This window comes from Anser anser (assembly GCF_964211835.1).
Source record: "Anser anser genome assembly, chromosome: 1".
NCBI classification, from domain to species: Eukaryota; Metazoa; Chordata; class Aves; order Anseriformes; family Anatidae; genus Anser; species Anser anser.
Genome location: NC_139720.1, coordinates 16,687,718 through 16,706,569, shown reverse-complemented (window position 1 = coordinate 16,706,569; position 18,852 = coordinate 16,687,718). Strand labels below are relative to the sequence as shown.

Here is an 18,852-nt window from a genome sequence, read left to right as displayed (position 1 = left end):
AGTTAACAGTCCTATCCTCAAAGGAGATAGAAATAAAGGAGGCACAGAAAAAATCATTCAGTATTAAAAAAAAAAAAAGCTTTCCTGTGGGGAAAGACCAAAAAATATTATTACTGTTGTGTCTGAAGAGGAGATGGATAGCAAGCAACATAGTAGGTGTATAAAATAATGAATGATAGCAGAAAGGCCATTGAGATGCACATGCTGTTCTAAAATCCCAAGAGGAGGTAACATCATAAAAATTAAGGGTAATTCAAACTGACCAAATGATAAACTTTTTTATACACTGTGGAGTCGGTCAGCAGAACGTACTTCCACCAAATGTTATGAAGACTAAGATCTTCAGAAGATTTTAAAAAGGGTTGGCACTGTAGAGTAATGAAGTCACTATATTAAAATCTACAGCACCTCATCCCTGTCGCTGCAGACCATAAGCCAGCTCTTGGATCACTGGAGTCAGAAAGAACTGTCCCATGGCTGCACATTTTCCCATAATTTTCTTTTTCTTCCACATTTTCATTTTCTTCCTCAGCTGTTAGAGACAGGTCATTGGATTCTATATGCATCCATCGACTCCTAAATTACAGGTCATGGTGTTCCTGCACTGTCACTGAGATCAGCTGTTTTACCAGAAAGTCACTTGATTACGAGCTCTGAAAGCGCTGATGTAGCACAGGGAGTTGTGCGGCAACACGAGTAAACTCAGCATCTCCGATGTGCTTATGGAAACAGTAGGATAAGGAAGAAGACCAAACCAATTGTGTGCAGGAAATAGTGACCCATTTCTTTGTTTCTTCAGATCTTTGGACCTGACCGGCCCTCTTTTGCTTGGTGGGGTCCCAAACTTGCCAGAAGATTTCCCGGTGCACAACAGGCAGTTTATCGGCTGCATGAGGAACCTCTCTATTGACAGCAAGCCGATCGACATGGCCAGCTACATCGCCAATAATGGGACGCTGCCAGGTATGAACGACCAAAAACATAAAAAGTCAACAGAAGAAAGCTCTCTGCCATAGCTGTATATAAAAAAGCATTTCAGCATTTCAAGGGGCCCCCTCACTGGCGTAGCTTCAGCCAGACCTGCTCAACACACCTCATTTGTTTGATCAAGGTGCGTCAGTGCCTGTGCCAAGGACACACACAGTAGCCTGTGGCATAGTGCACACTTAAAGGATTAAGTGGCATGCAGAAAAGGACTGGGCTTGTTTAAACCTTCTGCATCATTATGAGTTTCACTCAGGAATTTGCACAGGGAATTTACTCCTCTTATGGTTTTTTTTGTGTTTTTTTTTTTTTTAAATTACCTTTTCAATGTTACTTTGCTCTGAAAGCCAATGGGATTAGTTCACGAAAAAGGCAATGTTTGTAATGATTTGTTTCATAAATTAAGTTTATCCTGTAAGTCAAATTCTGCAGTCCTTCAAATGTGAAGCCTGCTTCATGCAGCAGCCTGTTGGAGTTTCTGGTTTGGTTTCTAGTCTCTGGATCAATGATGAGGGTTAGCTCCTATACAAAATGCTCTCGTCAACATAAAAATGTCTCTTACACAGAAGAATGGCAAGTCCTTTCCTCCCACCCTGCTGCAGGTCCATGTAAGACCTAAATTTTGGTTCTTATAGGTATGTTGCACAGATCATGGATTGAGAAGGAAGTTGTGGCATAAGCTTAAATTTACTATTTTGTTTTGGAGCTTTTTTTTTAACATTCATGTCTCTAATGTTAATTAAACACAATTTTTTATCTTGTGGAAATATACATCAGGAAGGGCATGACAAAATAAATGTTTTCTTTAAGATGGATTTCTTTTTCCTCATTTCAAAGCATGTTCCCACATGGTCTAAAACATTGACCTACAATAGTGTTACTCCACTGTGTAACACTACACTCTGGTTTCTTGGTTACATGACAGTAAACTGAGAACCATGGTGCTGAGTCACAGCGCTGGTCTACCTGGCTGTCTCCAGCAGTGGTGGCCAGATACGTGCCCCAAATTTTCTCTTACCACCCAGAGATTTACAGCTCAGTGACTGTCTTGAATAGCCATTGATAGATTTGTCTTTATGAAGGTGACACTTGCCAAGCTCATGAAAACTTTTGCCATCCACACTTTGCTTCACTGACTTCAAGTATATTAAAAATAAATAAATAAAATGCTGTAGCGGTTGTGTCTGCTTTTTGCAAAGAAACTCAGACACAGTCAATCATCCAGAGCCCTTTTTTTTGCTAAAGCCACACAAAGTAACCGTTTTCCTGAATTCCAGGCTGTGCAGCACAGAGGAACTATTGCGAGGCCAACTGGTGCCAGAACGGAGGCACGTGCGTCAACAAGTGGAACACCTACATCTGCGAGTGCCCCGTACGGTACGGGGGGAAAAACTGCGAGCAAGGTAGGACGCAGGGGCCCCTTGTGTGAAGTCATGTGCGCACGTCTCGTTACCAGCCATTGACATCTCAGAGCATGTATGTCCAGCTGTGATGTTTAAGGGATAGGTAACAGAAGATTGCAATTGAGACTGAAAATCACCTCTTGTCTATTTGAAATGATCGTGAGATCACCTCTACAGTAAATATGATAGCTGACTTACTGTCATGAGTAACAGCAGCTTTCATTGATTTATTTACAAGACCAAAGGAGTTCCACAGCACTTGGCAGTATTTAGTAATTTGTTTATAGTAAAAATGCCTGATCCTAAGCCCCCTTAAATCACCGGAAAGAATCCTGCTGATTTTATTAGGCTTTGACTCAGACCGGGCTTGAATGTGCATTTTTAATCACCACTTCCTTGGCAAGAAGGCCGTCTCTGCTAAGCACCAGCACTTTCAGTTTTACTGGGTTTTTCTTTGATTGAACACATTGTGTGCGTGTGTGTAAAACCTCATTAATATGGGATGAGGAAGGAGCTGCAGGTGTGTTTTATAGGGCATCAAGAACTCGCAGGTAGTTTCTTCCTAAGGAAATGAGGAGGACCCTGCATGAGGGGAACCGTGGGGTCAGTGCCACAGTGGGCTGCCCGCTCTAAGGCAGCACCACCACGTCTGGTGGAGGGTCACTCTTCTGGAGTCCCTTGCACTGGAGGCTTACAAGAAAGACAGCCTGCTTCAACTAGACATGACTTTCCAAGAAACAGGACAAATTCTGGCTGTGCTTGCTCTGAGGCATATATGGTAGGCTTTCATTTCCATTTTCCCCCTTATACACTTAGAATCATAGAATCATTTTGGTTGGAAAAGACCCTCAAGATCATCCAGTCCAACCATCACCTAACACTACCAAGTTCACCAGAAAACCACATCCCTAAGCACTACATCCACACATCTCTTAAATACGTCCAGGGTTGGCAACTCCATCTAGAATAGTTTATAGCATGAGCAAGGATTTGTTCTTTTGGTGTATCTACCCCGAAACAGACATTCTTGATTACCGTACAGGACATGGACCCCGGAATAGCAGGTCTCCAAGCTGAGCTGCACATGCCACAATGTTTGCAAACCACTTCAGCACACCATGCCTCACCCAGAGGGCCAGAACTAGAGGGTTGAAATTGTTCTCACCTTGACTGAGAAGCAGCAGCCTAGGAGGAGAGGGCTGCAGGCAGAGCACACAGTTGGCTTTCTGACTTAGAAATGAGGGTCTGCAGGGTGAGGGGTGGGGGAAAGGGATGGTGGATGCCTCTTCCTATCTACCACCTCACGCAGAGCCCAGAGCTGCTATTACTGCCACCAGCTACAGACCTGCTTTCTGTAGAAGCTCCTCAAATATTTTGAGCTCTCCAGGTTTGTATGAAGATCTGATTTTCCCATGTGTCTCATGTCAAGTGTCTTCGTTGGTGAAGTTCTGGTGTTCCCTTCATGAGTCACGTAGTACTTGATGGCTTGGCCTCTCTGGTGCAAACCCACACTGATGTCTTCTGAGAGGATGCCAGGGCCTGACTCTGCTGTGCCCTGTGCTGGAGTAAATGGGGAGTAATGCTACCACATGCCAGTTATTTTATTTCCTCCGTCCTCCTCTTAGATTTGAACAGGAAATTCAAAATCCAGTCAAAATGTGGGTTTATTCATCATTTTCTTACCCCAAAAAGAAGACCAAAACACAGTTTTGGATTTGAAGGATCACCTCGGAAGTGTCCATTAGCCATCATTTGAAACTCAGCCTTGGTTAAAGTAATACAGTTGATGACAATCGTAGCAGCACTGTGCCCCCACCTCTGTGGTATCCTGTGCCCCAGTGCTGTTCAGACCTGCACGTTTTCCTTGTCATTCTGTAACTCCTTATTCTTGCTGATGCCTCAATTTATTTCCCTAATACTTTGAGGGCAGCAGGCCACTTGCTTCTTTGATGATTTTGTGGAGCAAAATGTCCCAAGGGAAAAATCACAAAACAAGGAAAAATGAATTTTTCTGATACGTGACCAAAATTTCAGGAGCATGAAGGTAAAGGCAGGAGGAATCACTGATGTACAATGCTTCTGGCCTTCAGATTGCTCATTTGGGTGCTCAGATATGACCAATGGTCCTAATAATATTAGCTATTATTAGGCAGCTTTTTTTTTAAAAAAAAGTTGTAGCTAACGTATTACATTCTTGTGTAGGAGTGATTGGCTGCTGCATTTCCTAACTTGCTCTGGCAGTGCTAGATCTGCATGAGGCTCACCGTGAGCAATGGCTTTGGCAGGGCAAGAATCCAACTTCTTCAATTGCCTGCTTTTCAGAAACTGGTTGTTTTATGTTGTGCCTTTGAGGAGTCCCTCCTGCAATAATGTTTCCCATCTTCAAGGGGATTCTGGGCATTGCTGTGAAGGCAATAATAACTCAATACTCTTTGCAGGCAGAAGACCACCAAGCACCCAGCCCTCCCTGCAGCCCCTCGGTCCCAGGCACGGGGAAGGGCCAGAGGTGGGGTGAGGCCGGAGGCCAAAGCTCTGGGGGACAGGGATTTCTGTTTTAGAAGCAGGGGAAGGTGCGCCCTGGCCCCAGGGAACGGAGGGGAACTGGGAGAAGGTGTGGGAAGGGAATGGTGTCTGCAAGAACCCTAAGTCACCATCGGCTTCCATCAGGAAGCACTTCTTTACTGACCGAGCACTAGCACAGGTTACCCAGAGAACCTGTGGGGTCTCCTCCTTGGAGACCTTCAGAAGCCGCCTGGACGTGGTCCTGGGCAGCCTGCTCTGGGTGTCCCTGCTTGGGCAGGGGTTGGAGCAGCCGGCCTCCTGAGGGCCCTGCCAGCCTCAGCCCCTCTGTGAGTCTCTGATCGAGGTACGATGGATAACTTTTAAATTGCTGTGTGGATTTCACAACCAGGCCAAGCTTTAGTTGTCCCACCCCATGCCCCTGCTAGTGCTTGTGGAAGCCTGAGCAGGTGTTTCTTGAGGCTTCCTGCGCTTATGCCGGGGTGAAGGAGCCAGCTTCCACTTGGAAAAAGCTGCCGCACCATGCCTGGAAGCGAGGACATCAGTCAGGAGCTGCCTGACTGCAGATCCCACACCAAAGCCACCGCGTGTTCGTGCAGGGTTAGACGTCAGGGCAACACTTCAGCTATCAGCTCTAGATGTCTACAGCAGATGGTTCTGGTAACTCCGCAAGAGCTTTCTCTCTGCAAAATGACCACGTAGCTGAGACAGCTGAATAATTTGGCCGTGGTGTATTTATAATTAATTTATATTTCCTGTTGCCTCAGAGCCTTTTCCTCTGCGTTTAATCTGTTAATTAGAAGCAGGTAATCAAGGATATGTTGAAAGCATCTGCAGCAAGTGTTGCCCTCGCATTTCCTGCTTTGTCCACCCACTCACCAGCAGAAATCTATCAGCAGAGATCCCGAAGCTTACCTTTCCAGGAACATCTCTCGCCTGTATAATGCAGTAGCAGTGTGGAGGTGCTGCCTCGTGCCACCACCATGATACCACGTTATTTCTACTCTTAACCTTTGTCCTGAAGGATATAAAGTGTTTCTGTCATGTTTTTTTGTTTTACAGTAATGCCTTCTCCTCAGCGTTTCAGCGGAGAGAGCATCATCATTTGGAGTGACCTTGACATTACCATCTCTGTGCCGTGGTACATTGGGCTGATGTTCAGAACCCGGAAAGTCAATGGCATGTTAATGCAAGCAAACGCTGGAGCAGCATCCAAGATCAACATCCAGGTAGAAATGTAGCCTTTTTTGCTTGGAAGAGTATTAAGAAATTCTCCCCCATCCTCATCAGTGGATGTGGACACATGAACTACACAGCTTGGTCCACCCAGCTAAATGTACATCAGTAAATACAAAAGATTTCTTCAGCATTCTACTTGTGATCGTTCTAAACTTCGAATTCTGTGGTTTAAGGTTTTCTAAACAAAGTTAGTAGTGTGCATTAATACAAATGAAAAGAACGTGTCTCTGTTGTCTTCCCCCTCTTCCCCCCCCAGTAAGGCAAGTTAGAAACTGAGTGTCTGAAATTATACAAGGAGTTATTGCAAGTGTTCTCTTTTTTATTGTATTCTTTTCCTTTGAGGTTTTCTAAGGAAATGCTTTTTATCTTGCCTCCTTACCCACCAAATCTAAATATGTCTCAAAGAATAAACATGATTTTTTTTTCCCAACAGATACTGAACAACTATGTGCAGTTCGAAGTGTACAGTGGCCTGAGCCAGGTTGCTAGTTTGAAGATGACCCAAACACGGGTCAGTGATGGGGAATGGCATCATTTATTAATCGAGCTAAAGAGTGCTAAAGATGGAAAAGACATCAAGTACCTGGCCGTCATGTCCTTGGACTATGGGATGTACCAGGTACAGTAGCATTACAGCTTTGCCACTAAGCATTACAGAAATATTTTGTAAGGAGACTGTGGACAAATACTTATGCTCTGAGAGATGTTCTGCAGTGATTAGTGCCTAAAAAAGTTATATTAATTTATTAAACCTAATGATAATATAGCTTTTGATGCAGATGTCCAAGCTCCTCACTTCTTCAATATTTTTTTCCGTAATGTACAGTCAGCTACCGCTTGACTTCATCACTAGAGAAAGTAGCTGTCTGTGTAGCAGAGGATGATAGTGCTTCTTATCGGCTGTCCTTTTCCTCAACAGAGCACTGTGCAAATTGGAAATCAACTACCGGGACTGAAAATGAAAAGCATCATTGTGGGAGGTGTCTCTGGCGACCAGATCTCTGTTCAGCAGGGGTTTTATGGCTGTATGCAGGTATGAAATGAGAAGTATGGAGGCAAATGTTGATCTTCTGAGAAAATACCCATATGAAAATGCAGGTTTTTCTTTTTCATCCTTCCCCAAACATTTCTGTTTCCTTCATCAAAATACCTAAGAATCAAAAGAGTAAAGTCTACCCACTTTCCCAAGTACAAATCCGGTCTCACAGCACAACATCCATTTTATTTTGCTTCTTTGATTTAATCAAAGACTAGCATTTGAAAAACTCTGATTTTGGCTCATCGGGTGATGTTTCTGTAAAATGCATCCTCAAGGATTAATGGAAGTAGTGAAACACATTGTACTGTATCCAAAATGAGAACTCGGTAAGTTAAAAATGATTGTCTTTTGTCACCAGGGAGTAAGAATGGGAGAGACATCTACAAATATAGCCACACTCAACATGAAACAGGCTATCAAGATCAATGTGAAGGAGGGCTGTGAAGTGGATAACCCCTGTGACTCCAATCCGTGTCCCCAGCACAGCTACTGCAGCGACGACTGGGACAGCTACTCCTGCGTGTGCGACCCAGGTAACCCACTGACCATCCCATGCACTCAGACAGGAGCTGGATCCCATCCCCCTGTGCTCATCAGAAGAGAAGCAGCAGCCGTGGCAGGAGGCTTTGCAAGCACTTTGCAAGCCTCCTGCTGCTGGTGGTGGTGCTCATCTAGCGATTCTTCTCCTTCCAATCAGCATCCAATCTTTCTTTGTCCTACTGTACCACCCTTGCAACTACAGTCATGGGCTAAGGATCATTTGTTCTAGGAAATGTGTCAACCAAACAGAAAGACAGTTTCTGGTCCAAAGGGCTCTTTCTGTGCACTTCCCCTTTTCTTCTTTTCTTCTCTTTTCTTTTTCTTTCCCTTCTCTTTTCTTTTTCTTTTCTCCCTTTTTCTTTCCCAGCCTTTTCTGCTGTTGGATTTCAGTCTCACACCCTGCATCCTAATCGAGATACTTTGAATGTTTTCTCTGTTTTGGTGCATGTAGCCAGCACATGCTGTCAGCACCCAGCACAGTCACCTCCCGTACGTGCAGGGAGAGAATACGAAACTATTTGTAACACATGCCCTGAATATAAAACTGGGAACCAGAGGCACAAGGGTGCCTCAAGCATGTTAACAGGCTGTCGAAAAGAACAGCCCACTATATTTTTTTTGCTGAGAGGGAAAAGAGTACCTTCTTCTGACAGTATCTCAGGGAGAATCTACTGATTATTGAAGACGTGTTATTAGTGTATGAGCATAAAATAGATGGTCTTTTAGAGACATGCAAATCGTAAATTACAATGGTTGCTGTAATTTTATGACCTTGTCTCCCCAGGGTACTTTGGAAGAGACTGTGTTGATGTATGTAACCTGAACCCATGTGAGCATGTCTCCACGTGTGTGCACAAACCTAGCTCATCCCATGGCTACACCTGCGAATGTGGACAGAGCTACTACGGGCAGTACTGCGAGAGCAAGTAGGAGAATTATTCTTTGCTTCCTTGATCCTCCCAGCTGCCTTTCCTCCTAAGGGAGCAGTCCATCACTTTCGTTTATGCTTCAGTTAGCTTTCCTGTTCTACTTCACGTGTTCATAGTAGATGGTATTTGCAGGCTCCCCGTCCTTCGGTGCTCCCGAGCTCTCTTCCCAGATACCAGACAAAGTTCCGTACACTCAGGGGCCACTTTCCTTCATGAGCAGTTCGGGGGCTAGACCAATTGTGCTGCGTTACACAGCTTGGCCTCTAACCTGTACCTTTTGGTAGGCTTGGCCAGAGCTGGCTCTGAGCTTCCCCTTCAGCTGCCCCAACACACACACAGATCAATGCACCCACTTAGGTCGCCTGGCCACATAAAATGGCTTTGAAGTTTGGGTCTGGACCCTGGGCTGGCAAAAATCCATGTCTTCTGGACAGCCTAGGAGGTCTATGCCCTGTTGCTGTGTGGTGGAAACGTGCAGATTCCCTCATCAGCAGCTTCCTGGTCTCAGATAAGCGTTTGGCAACCAGCCTTCCTCAATCCCCGAGATGGCACTGTGATTTGCTCTAATGTGGGCCATTCATGATGTGCAAATGAAGGGCATTTGTCTACGCATTTAGGAATAGCTCATGTGATGTTGTTTCCTTCCCTTTGAAAACTGCAAGCTTCTTCCTCTGCCTTTTGTTGTGTGGGCTTGCAAACACTGACATTGCTGTTGCCAGATTCACCTTTCACTCCTCTGGATTAGCAACAAAGAGAAGTAGTCCCTTGTCATTATCTGCTGACTTCGTGTCAAGTGCAGCATTGATTTTTTTTTTCTATATTATAAAGCATAGAAGTACAAGCCCAGCAATTACCATAAACAAAATTCAGTGTGGTCTTTGGAACAGACAGCGAGCAGCTTTTCTCCCTGTAGACGAACAGCAGGGAAGGGATTCCTTCCTGCACTATTGCTGGGGGCAGCCTCGGCAGCATCATCCTTCAGACTACTTCTTGATGCACTTCCAGCATCAGGGTCCTTGATCGCTACCTCATCCCATCCCAGGGCATCCTTGCCAGCAGTGGCTGTGGGGCAAACCTGCTCGGAAGTTTATCCAGGCGAAAAAGAACCAGCAAAACCAAGGGTTATGTTTCAGCTTTTGGGTTGATGCCCGGCCTCTGGCTTGCTGTACCTGCTTTTTCCTGCTCCATGGGGCAGGAATGCATGGAGAGGGGACAGAACCAGACAGCAGCCCTCACGTAGGTGTAAAGCATTGAGGAAACACAGCCTGAGGTTGTGCTGGTGGCGACGGGTAAGTTAGGGACAGGGCATGGGCTGCTGGAGGGTTAGCACAGCCTGGCATGGGCTGTCCAGCCTGCCCCAGCCCGTGCTGACCGCGCAGTGCCCAGCCACGGGGCTGGTGGGACCAGGGACAACGTGGATGCAGGAGGCAACGTGGGTGCTATCACCCTTTCCTAGAGGAATGAACACTTTATTTGCTCATATAGATATATACCCCTTACAAAGAGGAGCTGGTCCTGAAAACTTTTAGAGAAGTATTCCCACTAGGGTTTTGTAGAACTGATATTCTTTATCTTTTTTTTTTTTTGGAGTGAAAAAAAAATATATATATAAAGTGTTGGCTGCTGCAGTGAGATACGTTGCACCTTATAAGCTGATGGAGTTGAGTGCAGATTTGGCCCAAAGCTCTTTCTTCCCACCTTTTAAGAGGAATCTTAAAAGAACTTTCTCTGGATGTGATTTTCTTTTATAGGATTGACTTGCCTTGTCCCAGAGGCTGGTGGGGAAATCCTATCTGCGGTCCGTGTAATTGTGAGACTAATAAAGGGTTTGATCCTGATTGCAATAAGACCAATGGGGAATGCCACTGCAAGGTAAGCAAAAAGCAGCAGTCTGAAGTAAAAAATTCTTTAGCTTAAAAAGTAACTACATCACTAATAACTGCAGCAACCCAGACAAAGTATACAGAGCTGTGCTTTGTATCCTGTATGTGCACACCATAGTTAATGTTTACCTAAAACATTTTGCTGGCACTGCCCTTCACCAAATCATACTGTGCAGCCCTTATCTTATTTGCCTTAGTAAAGCAAAACGGAGAGAAGGAAAGCCTGGCTCTGATCTCTCTGAAGTTCAGCCTGATTTACTGGGGGAGATCAGGCCTGGGCGGAGAGGAATGCTGGTGGTGGTTTTTGTGTCACAAGCAAGTGATCTCCGTGCGGCAGCTTGGGCTGGATGGGTGAAGCTGTCATCTGCAGTAGGTCAGCAAAGACCTAGCAGCTTGGAAGAGATGAATAAAATGAGAGGTTGAACGCTTTCCTCAGGGACTGCTCTCTCAAGTCTTTTTGCAGACATATGGGGACGGAGCGGGGAGTGGGGAAGGGAGGCGCCTCCCTCCTGGAGGTTTTACAATGGGCTTTTCACAATAGGTTTTACAATAGATTTGCATGACCTCAGAGGAGTCCTGCCCATTTGAACCGGCAGCAGCGAATCTGGCCTAGCACTTCTTTCCTAAATGCCAGCAGGACACGCAGCAACTGTTGCGTTAAATCGAGTCAGTGGGGTGCCAGCACCATTGTCTCGTGTAATCGTGTAGCACTTCAGATCAAAAGCATTTGCAGATGCAATTTGAATACACGATCGTTGATTTCTCTCTGCCCTGTACATGTGACATAAATGGACAGTGCAAGAAGTTTGCTTACTGGGTTCTCCATGATAGACAGGAGTCGAACTGCAAAGCAGAGAAAACTGCAGATCCTTCAAGAATGTGTTCACTGGGCACAAGCAGCAAGTACATAATGAGAGATGTGGGCCCTGTGCCCCCACTGCAAACAGCGCCCTGTGCCCTGTGCCCCTGCAGCTCTGGGCAGCCCAGCAACCCCTGCTGTGCTCAGTCTGCCTAACACAGTAAGGTAACTGTGGGTTAGCAGAAAGAATGGTCAAACGTTATGTTTTCTGTTAATTGCAGTATCATTATTATCCTGTGCTCTGCTCAGTGAGCCCTTTTATGAAGCACGTGCTGCTAGACCAGGATTTCAGAAACACGAGCAAGTACTTATATTTGGGATATAAAATACCTCGTTGTCTTTCCTTTTCTGTTTCTCTAGGCAAATTACTACCGGCCACAGAGCAGCGACACCTGCTATCCCTGCGATTGCTTCCCCTCGGGCTCCCACACGCGCTCCTGCGACATGGAGACAGGGCAGTGTCCTTGCAAACCTGGAGTCATAGGGCGGCAGTGCAACCGCTGCGACAACCCCTTTGCCGAAGTCACCCTGAAGGGCTGTGAAGGTACGTCCCGTCCAGCAGCGCTGCTGATCAGCCGGGCTGGGGCTGCAGGATGGGAGCTGATGGCAGGGGGGAGGTGTGGGGAGCACAGTGCTGGGTGTGCTGCTGCCTGCTGGGGTGTCTGCAAGGCCAGTGGGGTGGCTCTAGCAGGGCAATAGCCTAAATCTGCACCCCTTCTCCTGAATTTGTGCCAATATGACTCACAGGGGCTGGGAAAAAAGAAAAAAAAATCATATTTCTTTATTTCCATCAAGTGGAAATATAGCTAGCTTGGAGGGAAAAAGCAAAACACCCTAATCCCAATTTTGCAAGAAGCCTGACTTCCTCTGCCAGTACAGAATAACATGGCTGTGCCACAGCTGACGAGGTGGGTGAGAACCCTCGCGTCCTGTGCCACACTCCAGATGCCTTTCTTCCCTGCCTTGCCTGTCCTGCCTGTCCTCTCACCCACCCACCCTCCACCTGTGATCAGCACAAAGCTGCTGCAGCAGTCATCTCACCGCAGTGTGTGGGTGAAATGACGGGGAAGTGTTTTCCCACAATAAAGGATCAGGCAGAGATATGCAGAACCAAGATGCAGAGCCCCATAATCACCCTGAGGTCTCCTCTGCCCGTACCTGTCCGACCGTGCTGCTGAACAAGGAGCAGGTGATGGGCTACAGCTTGGGAGGTGCTGCAAAGAGCAAGCATCCTGTTGGGGCTTGGGGATGGTTGGAAGGTCCTTTTGGCAGCCTGGAATACCTTCTAGTTGTTCCTCTGTGATTTTATCTTCTCAGAAAAATTGCATCATTTCTTCTTCTGCTTTCAGTAATTTATAATGGGTGTCCCAAAGCTTTCGAGGCTGGTATTTGGTGGCCACAGACCAAGTTTGGCCAGCCAGCTGCCGTGCCGTGTCCTAAGGGATCAGTGGGTAAGTTCCCTGGGTAAAACATTAACTGCTTTATCTACATGGGGGCAGGGGGGGAACAGCAAAAAATATGTACATAGGGAATGGTGTTAATTCGTTGAGTCTGGAGATTACAACATAGCTTATGCATGTCACAAGGGCAAAACTTTAGCTGAAACTCAAGAACTGTTACAATACATTTGAAATATCCAAAATATAAATATAACAGTGCAGCAGGTAAACACATACAAAGAACAGAAATTCTGTATCCGTATTTTCAGAAAAGCACAGTCCAATGTTCTGGTTACTGTTGTTCAAGCACTTCTTACCCAGGTAACTTCTAGTTAAGGTAAGTTTCTAGTGACTTACACATTGTCTCCAGCAACACAGCTCCTCTGGGCAAAGATAAAATGATGAAAAATGTTTGCATGGTGATCACTTTATTGGCATTGTAGGCTAACAGTGCTAAGAGGTACAGCAGAGGTTGCATTTTTCTGCCAAATATCTTTTCTGCAAGCCATAATTCACATGCCTGAAAGACGTATTTTACCGAGCATATGAGCTGTGTCATTTTGTCCTGTGAACGAATAGCAATCTGTTTTTTCATGCATGTTCCTGAAAACATTTATCTTACAGAAAACCAAAGCAGATTTTCGAAAACAACTGTTCACAATCTTTTCTGAAGGCTGTTCTGTCAGAAACAAAACTTCTGTCTAATTTCTAGACCTGGTAACTCTTACCTGCAGTGAGCACTCTTCAGGTTCAATGAATTACAAATGACTGTGTAACTTTTCCAGATATTACCAGGGGGGATGCAGGAGTTTAGAAGAGTCATGGTCACCCAAGTTCCACTTCTGAAGATTTTAGGATATATATATTTTTTTTTTTTAAATTAGACAGTATTTGCATTGCTAAACACCTTTAAATTGAATTAAAATAAGCTTTCTCACTAAATGTGCACTGTTCTTGTGGTTGACTCTGGTGTCTCTTCTAGCAAATAGCAGGCAAGGATGCTCTTAGGAATTGCATGTTATAAGTGAATTTTACAAAACACATTTTACAGTGAATTCAAAGAAAGTCAGCTTTATAATAATGAATATTCAACTAGGAACCTGAGGCTTAATTGTATATTCATGGAAAAGAATTAACATAGTTAGATATTGTTCTACCAGTTACAATTCTGTTATTTAGATATTAGTAATTATATTGCTTAGACACATGCAATATGAATCCAAAGTTAACTAGCACAATGTTAGTTTTGAATTTGATAACTTGCAATTCATTGTGAAGGATTCACAGCCAAGAATCACCTTTTAAAATGATTTGACAAATAGTAAAATATAGTAGGTTAAACAGCAAGCTCCTCACAAACCACTCACCAGTGGCAAAAGGAAATTATTTGTGTTGGCTGAAGTATCTACTGCGCGCTGTGTGCGAAGGCACCAGCGTGTTTTGACATGAAAATAGCATTTATCAGGGTGGTCTTCCTATACAGGCTATTGCACAGAAATCTGAGCAGGGTTATGTTTTTGTAAATATTTAGGAAATGCACAGTCTTTCTCAGGTTTGATATAAATAAATTGGCGAATTTGTTAGAGAACATTAGGGCAGCGCGGCTGAGAGTGGTTGGGTGGATCTGAAGCTGGTCTAACTTTTAACTTTTCTCAGGAGGGAATGCCAGTTTGGGAAGTGAAGTATGTGTATATCACTAAGAAATTTGAAAGTAGAAATCTATGGAGATTTATCCAGAGCAATTCAGAATGTTATTTACTATTCATGCATTGTCTCCTTCAGGAAATGCAGTTCGCCACTGTAACATTGAGAAAGGCTGGCTGCCTCCCGAGCTTTTCAACTGTACCACCAACACTTTTGTGGATCTAAAAATCATGGTAAGCTGTGTTTTCTTGTGTTTAGTCTTCCAGAGTCTGATCAGCCTGTCAGGACCCAGCAGTGTTTGCATATAATGAACACACCTGGAACACAATGAAATCTACAGTTTCTCCAATCTAGTGAAGTCTGGAAAGGATATATTTATAGTTGCTCACCCCGTAACCATATTTTGAGGTGTGCACCATAGCATTCAGTGCCTATTGACACTGTAGTCCAAATCTCCATTTGATATGAATTGTCATGTTGTCATTGACTTCATATGGACAGCATTGATTTATATAGATGATAGTCCAGCACAATGATCATTTTTTTCTGGTGATCCATTGTAATTTTTCCTTGAATTCAAAAAGACGTTTCTTTATTTTCTTGTTTTACCTTGTTTCTAGTTGCTCACCTGTTGCTTAATTTTTCTTAGCACTAATGTACATGTTGTCAATATTTACACTCCATAAGACATCCTATAGTTTCTGCCTTTATTTTATAAATGATCATCAGTCAGACTCCAGTTTGAAGTCCCTGAGCTCCATCCTTTGACCAAATCCTTGACCCTCTCATTTCCCATCTGGACCTTTGTGCTTTTCTGGCTCTTGAGTTACATTTTCCATTGAGCTGTCCTATCCACCCTTCCTCAAGACAAGCACCATTTGGATCAAATGACACTTTTGTGTCTAAGTTCCCTAAATGAAGAATGTCTTTGTAACAAGAGTGAAAAAAAAAAAAAATCATTTTTTTTTCCTTCATTCTTGTTTCTGGTTCAGAACGAGAAGTTACACCGCAATGAGACCAAGCTGGATGGAGACAAAACCATACGGATTGTGAGAGTGTTGCAGAATGCCACCAAATATACACACAGCTTGTACGGCAATGATGTGAGGACAGCTTACCAGATGATGATCCGGGTCCTAAAGTACGAGAGCCAGCAGCAAGGGTTTGACCTGGCGGCCACGAGGGATGTGGAATTCAATGAGGTAAGAGAGATAATATGCACTGTGCTGAGCCTTTACAGTACCCCTGGAAAGTTTTGCGACAAGTGAAAATTGATCATTGAATTTGTCATTGACCAAGAAGGAGTGAATGTTATGTAATTGCTCTGACCTGTCTCACAAATGAGTCGGTCCTCTCAGTTTAGAGTGGGAAGTTGGTTATGCATGTGTGCGCACACGTGCACAGAATATATATGTCATAGAAAGCACTGTTACAAGAAAAATCATCATACTAACATCCAAAAGTAAAATTCCTCAAATTAAAAAATAATCGACTTGGTGTACTATTCCTGGATATTCCTGGTTTTGTCTATTATATTCAATTTTGTTGGAAAACCTGCCTAATTTGATCATTTTCATTTAAATATGTAGTGAAATCTGAGCCAGCTACTGACTCTGAAGGGTTTTTACAATTCAGCTTTGGAAGCACTTGAATCATGTCTGCTAAGCAGTTGGTGCACTGAAAGAGACTTCACACTATATTGAAATGTTAAGTGATACAGGCACTTGCAAATATTGGAAATACATGCCAGAGGGCTTCTGCTAGTCAGTACATTCATGAAAGGCACAGTTTTTACCAAAGTCCTGACGAGGTGTAGAGAACAAGCTGTAGCACCCTCTTTGATAGGGAGAACATGTAGTTGTGGTGGAAAAATGTCAGACTTGGAGGAAGTTGTGTTTTTTCTGTGACCAGGTGGGATGATCTGTGCTCAGCCTGGCGGAGCTCCCCTCACTCCCGCGTGCACTACGGGGTATTGCTGCACGTGCTCGGCAATACTGCTCCAAAGATCCCAACCGTGGCACAACGCAGAGCCCAAGCTGGAATTGTGCCAGCATAAGGGTGCTGGAGCAACCCTCCTTGGGCTAAGACCAGCCTTCGTGCAGGCCAGAGGTGGGCTGGCTCCCTCCAAAGGCGCGCTACACCTAGCTCACCACTCCAGGGGCTCCAGTGGGACCAGCCAGCTCAGGCAGGTGTTAGGGTGAACTCGGAGACCTTGTGCAGAACCAAGCTGCACCAGGAAGTCAGGGAGCTGCACCACCTCCCCGTGAGGTGGGAGTAGACGGGAGCGTGGCTGAGAAAATTCCTCAGTGTCTTGGGCTGTGCAGTCAACAGACAATGAAGAACTTCGAAAACATTTAACATTTTAGATAAACCAGGTTTAAAGAGATTCCGTGTTTTCTTCCATAAGGAGACCGTTTGCTGACAAGCTGTTGGCTCTGGGGTGAATGAACTCCCCTATTCAGATCTTGGGAAGGAACTGAGTTTTTAACGTTTTCTTAAGTAAAAATAAGAACAAAAATAAAAAAGTAGTCTGTTTTAATTTATTATTCTCTGCACTTGGCACTAAAATGCATACGGATGGTGTTTTCAAAAACTCCCTAAATATTTTTAGGGTAGGTCAAGAATTTGAAAACTAATCAGTAATGCTCATGAGAAAAAGGAGGTTACATCCTAGGCTGAGGGAGCACAAGGGGAGAAGGAATTTTTTTTTAAAATAGTCTTTGGGAGAAGCCTGAAAAATATAACAGATCCAAAAAGCATAAATAACATACACAAGTGGTGAGGAGGCCTGGTACCAAGTACAGCATGTGTCTCCTGCTACAGTGCGTTCCTGGGGAGCCATGTAGTGCTTCTCATCGTAGATAAAGGCAGTCTCTTTTATCCCAAATACAAGCTTGCAACTTCAGGGAATACTTAGGGAGTACAGCACCTTCCCTGTCTGCTTCTAAATGAAGGGTTTTGTGGATCCAGATACTTCCCTCTGCTACCGTAGAGCTTGAGGTGATTAATTCTATCATCATTTATTACAATTTTACCTTAGTTAGGAATTAGGTTTTGACACAACAATGTAGTCCATATGTACACCAAGATTAAACACTGCTCCTTTCCCATTTAAACCCTGTACCTTTCCCATTTAAGCCATTTAACACTATTTTGGGGGTTCTTGTTGTCTTGTTCTTCCATTCTTCTTTAGGGTTCCTTTGAATATTCTCATAACAAAGAGCAGAAGCAGCAGGTCCTCATCTAGGACCTCCTTTTTAACTGTGTTTGTAAGAAGCATAAACATGTGGAAGAAACATAAATAAGGAGGGAGAACAACATAAGTTTTCTTATGTGTATATGCAAGTTAATATTTGTTTTTGTTATTCTTCATGCAAAATGACATAATTATTGAAGAATCAATAAGCTCAATAAATTAGAGAGAAAAAAAAAAAAAGAAGAGAAAGCAGTACTTCTATCTACAGGGTGGTTTTTTTGTGTGTTTGTTTTAACATCACATTATTTTGAGTTCCCTAAGTGAGTTCTGTAGTGTACATCCCAAGCACTCTGCTTTTCTTGTCTCTCATCTCTCTGAGACGAAGCAAATTGGAACAACCTGGAACACAGGTGGTTCTGTATAAACATCAGGCAGCACTTCTGTGCTGTGTGGGTCACTGAGCGTAGCACAGGCTGCCCAGGGAGGCTGTGGGGTCTCCTCCTTGGAGATCTTCAAAAGCCACCTGGATGTGGTCAAGAGCAGGCCAAGCTGTGATTCTGTGAAATACGGTTAGATTTTCCTTCTGCATTTCTTGGTAGGTTTCCTGTCTTAAGGGAAGAGAGGGAGATAGACAGTCAACTTATAGCATCCAATTTTGTCTTACTTTGATCATAAAAAGTTGGAAGGGATTTCCTTTATGTAGAAAAAACAACAAAACCCCTCAGTGTGAGTAACTGGTATATATTTTCATAAGGCTGCAGAAAAAGTGCCTACATTAAAAGATTTCATTATACACTCACCTGAGGCAGTAATGCCAATCGTTTTCAATATTCCTTACTCAGAATCCAGTGCTTTGTTTGCCTCATAATTTACGTTTGTCCTTTGCTTCTCAGAATATTATCAAAGTGGGTAGTGCCCTATTGGATCCCAGCAATAAGGAGCAGTGGGAACACATTCAGCGAATGGAGGGTGGCACAGCTCACCTGCTAAGACACTACGAGGATTATTTCAACAACGTGGCCCAGAACATGAAGAAAACCTACATGAGACCTTTTGTCATCGTTGCCACTAACATGAGTAAGTATCTGTGTTGAAAACTGCTTTTTCATATTAGAGCTTTAAAAGTGTTCTAGACAGAAGTACTAACTATTTTTAATAGTACCCACTGAGAAACAAA

The 18,852-nt window shown here is 44.0% G+C and overlaps 1 protein-coding gene across 5 annotated transcripts in view; it reads left to right on the top strand.

Moving 5' to 3' along the window:
* Positions 1–18,852, top strand: part of CELSR1 (cadherin EGF LAG seven-pass G-type receptor 1) — a 166,527-nt gene that overhangs the window by 116,773 nt on the left and 30,902 nt on the right. For all 5 annotated transcript variants that reach the window (XM_083832484.1, XM_083832483.1, XM_083832482.1 and 2 more), the window contains exons 7-19: positions 800–963; positions 2,262–2,387; positions 5,970–6,136; positions 6,580–6,765; positions 7,066–7,179; positions 7,544–7,718; positions 8,510–8,651; positions 10,406–10,526; positions 11,757–11,940; positions 12,746–12,847; positions 14,618–14,712; positions 15,472–15,681; positions 18,569–18,752. In XM_083832484.1, the coding sequence (XP_083688610.1) occupies positions 800–963; positions 2,262–2,387; positions 5,970–6,136; positions 6,580–6,765; positions 7,066–7,179; positions 7,544–7,718; positions 8,510–8,651; positions 10,406–10,526; positions 11,757–11,940; positions 12,746–12,847; positions 14,618–14,712; positions 15,472–15,681; positions 18,569–18,752 (1,970 nt within the window). The remainder of the gene's footprint in view (positions 1–799; positions 964–2,261; positions 2,388–5,969; positions 6,137–6,579; positions 6,766–7,065; positions 7,180–7,543; positions 7,719–8,509; positions 8,652–10,405; positions 10,527–11,756; positions 11,941–12,745; positions 12,848–14,617; positions 14,713–15,471; positions 15,682–18,568; positions 18,753–18,852) is intronic.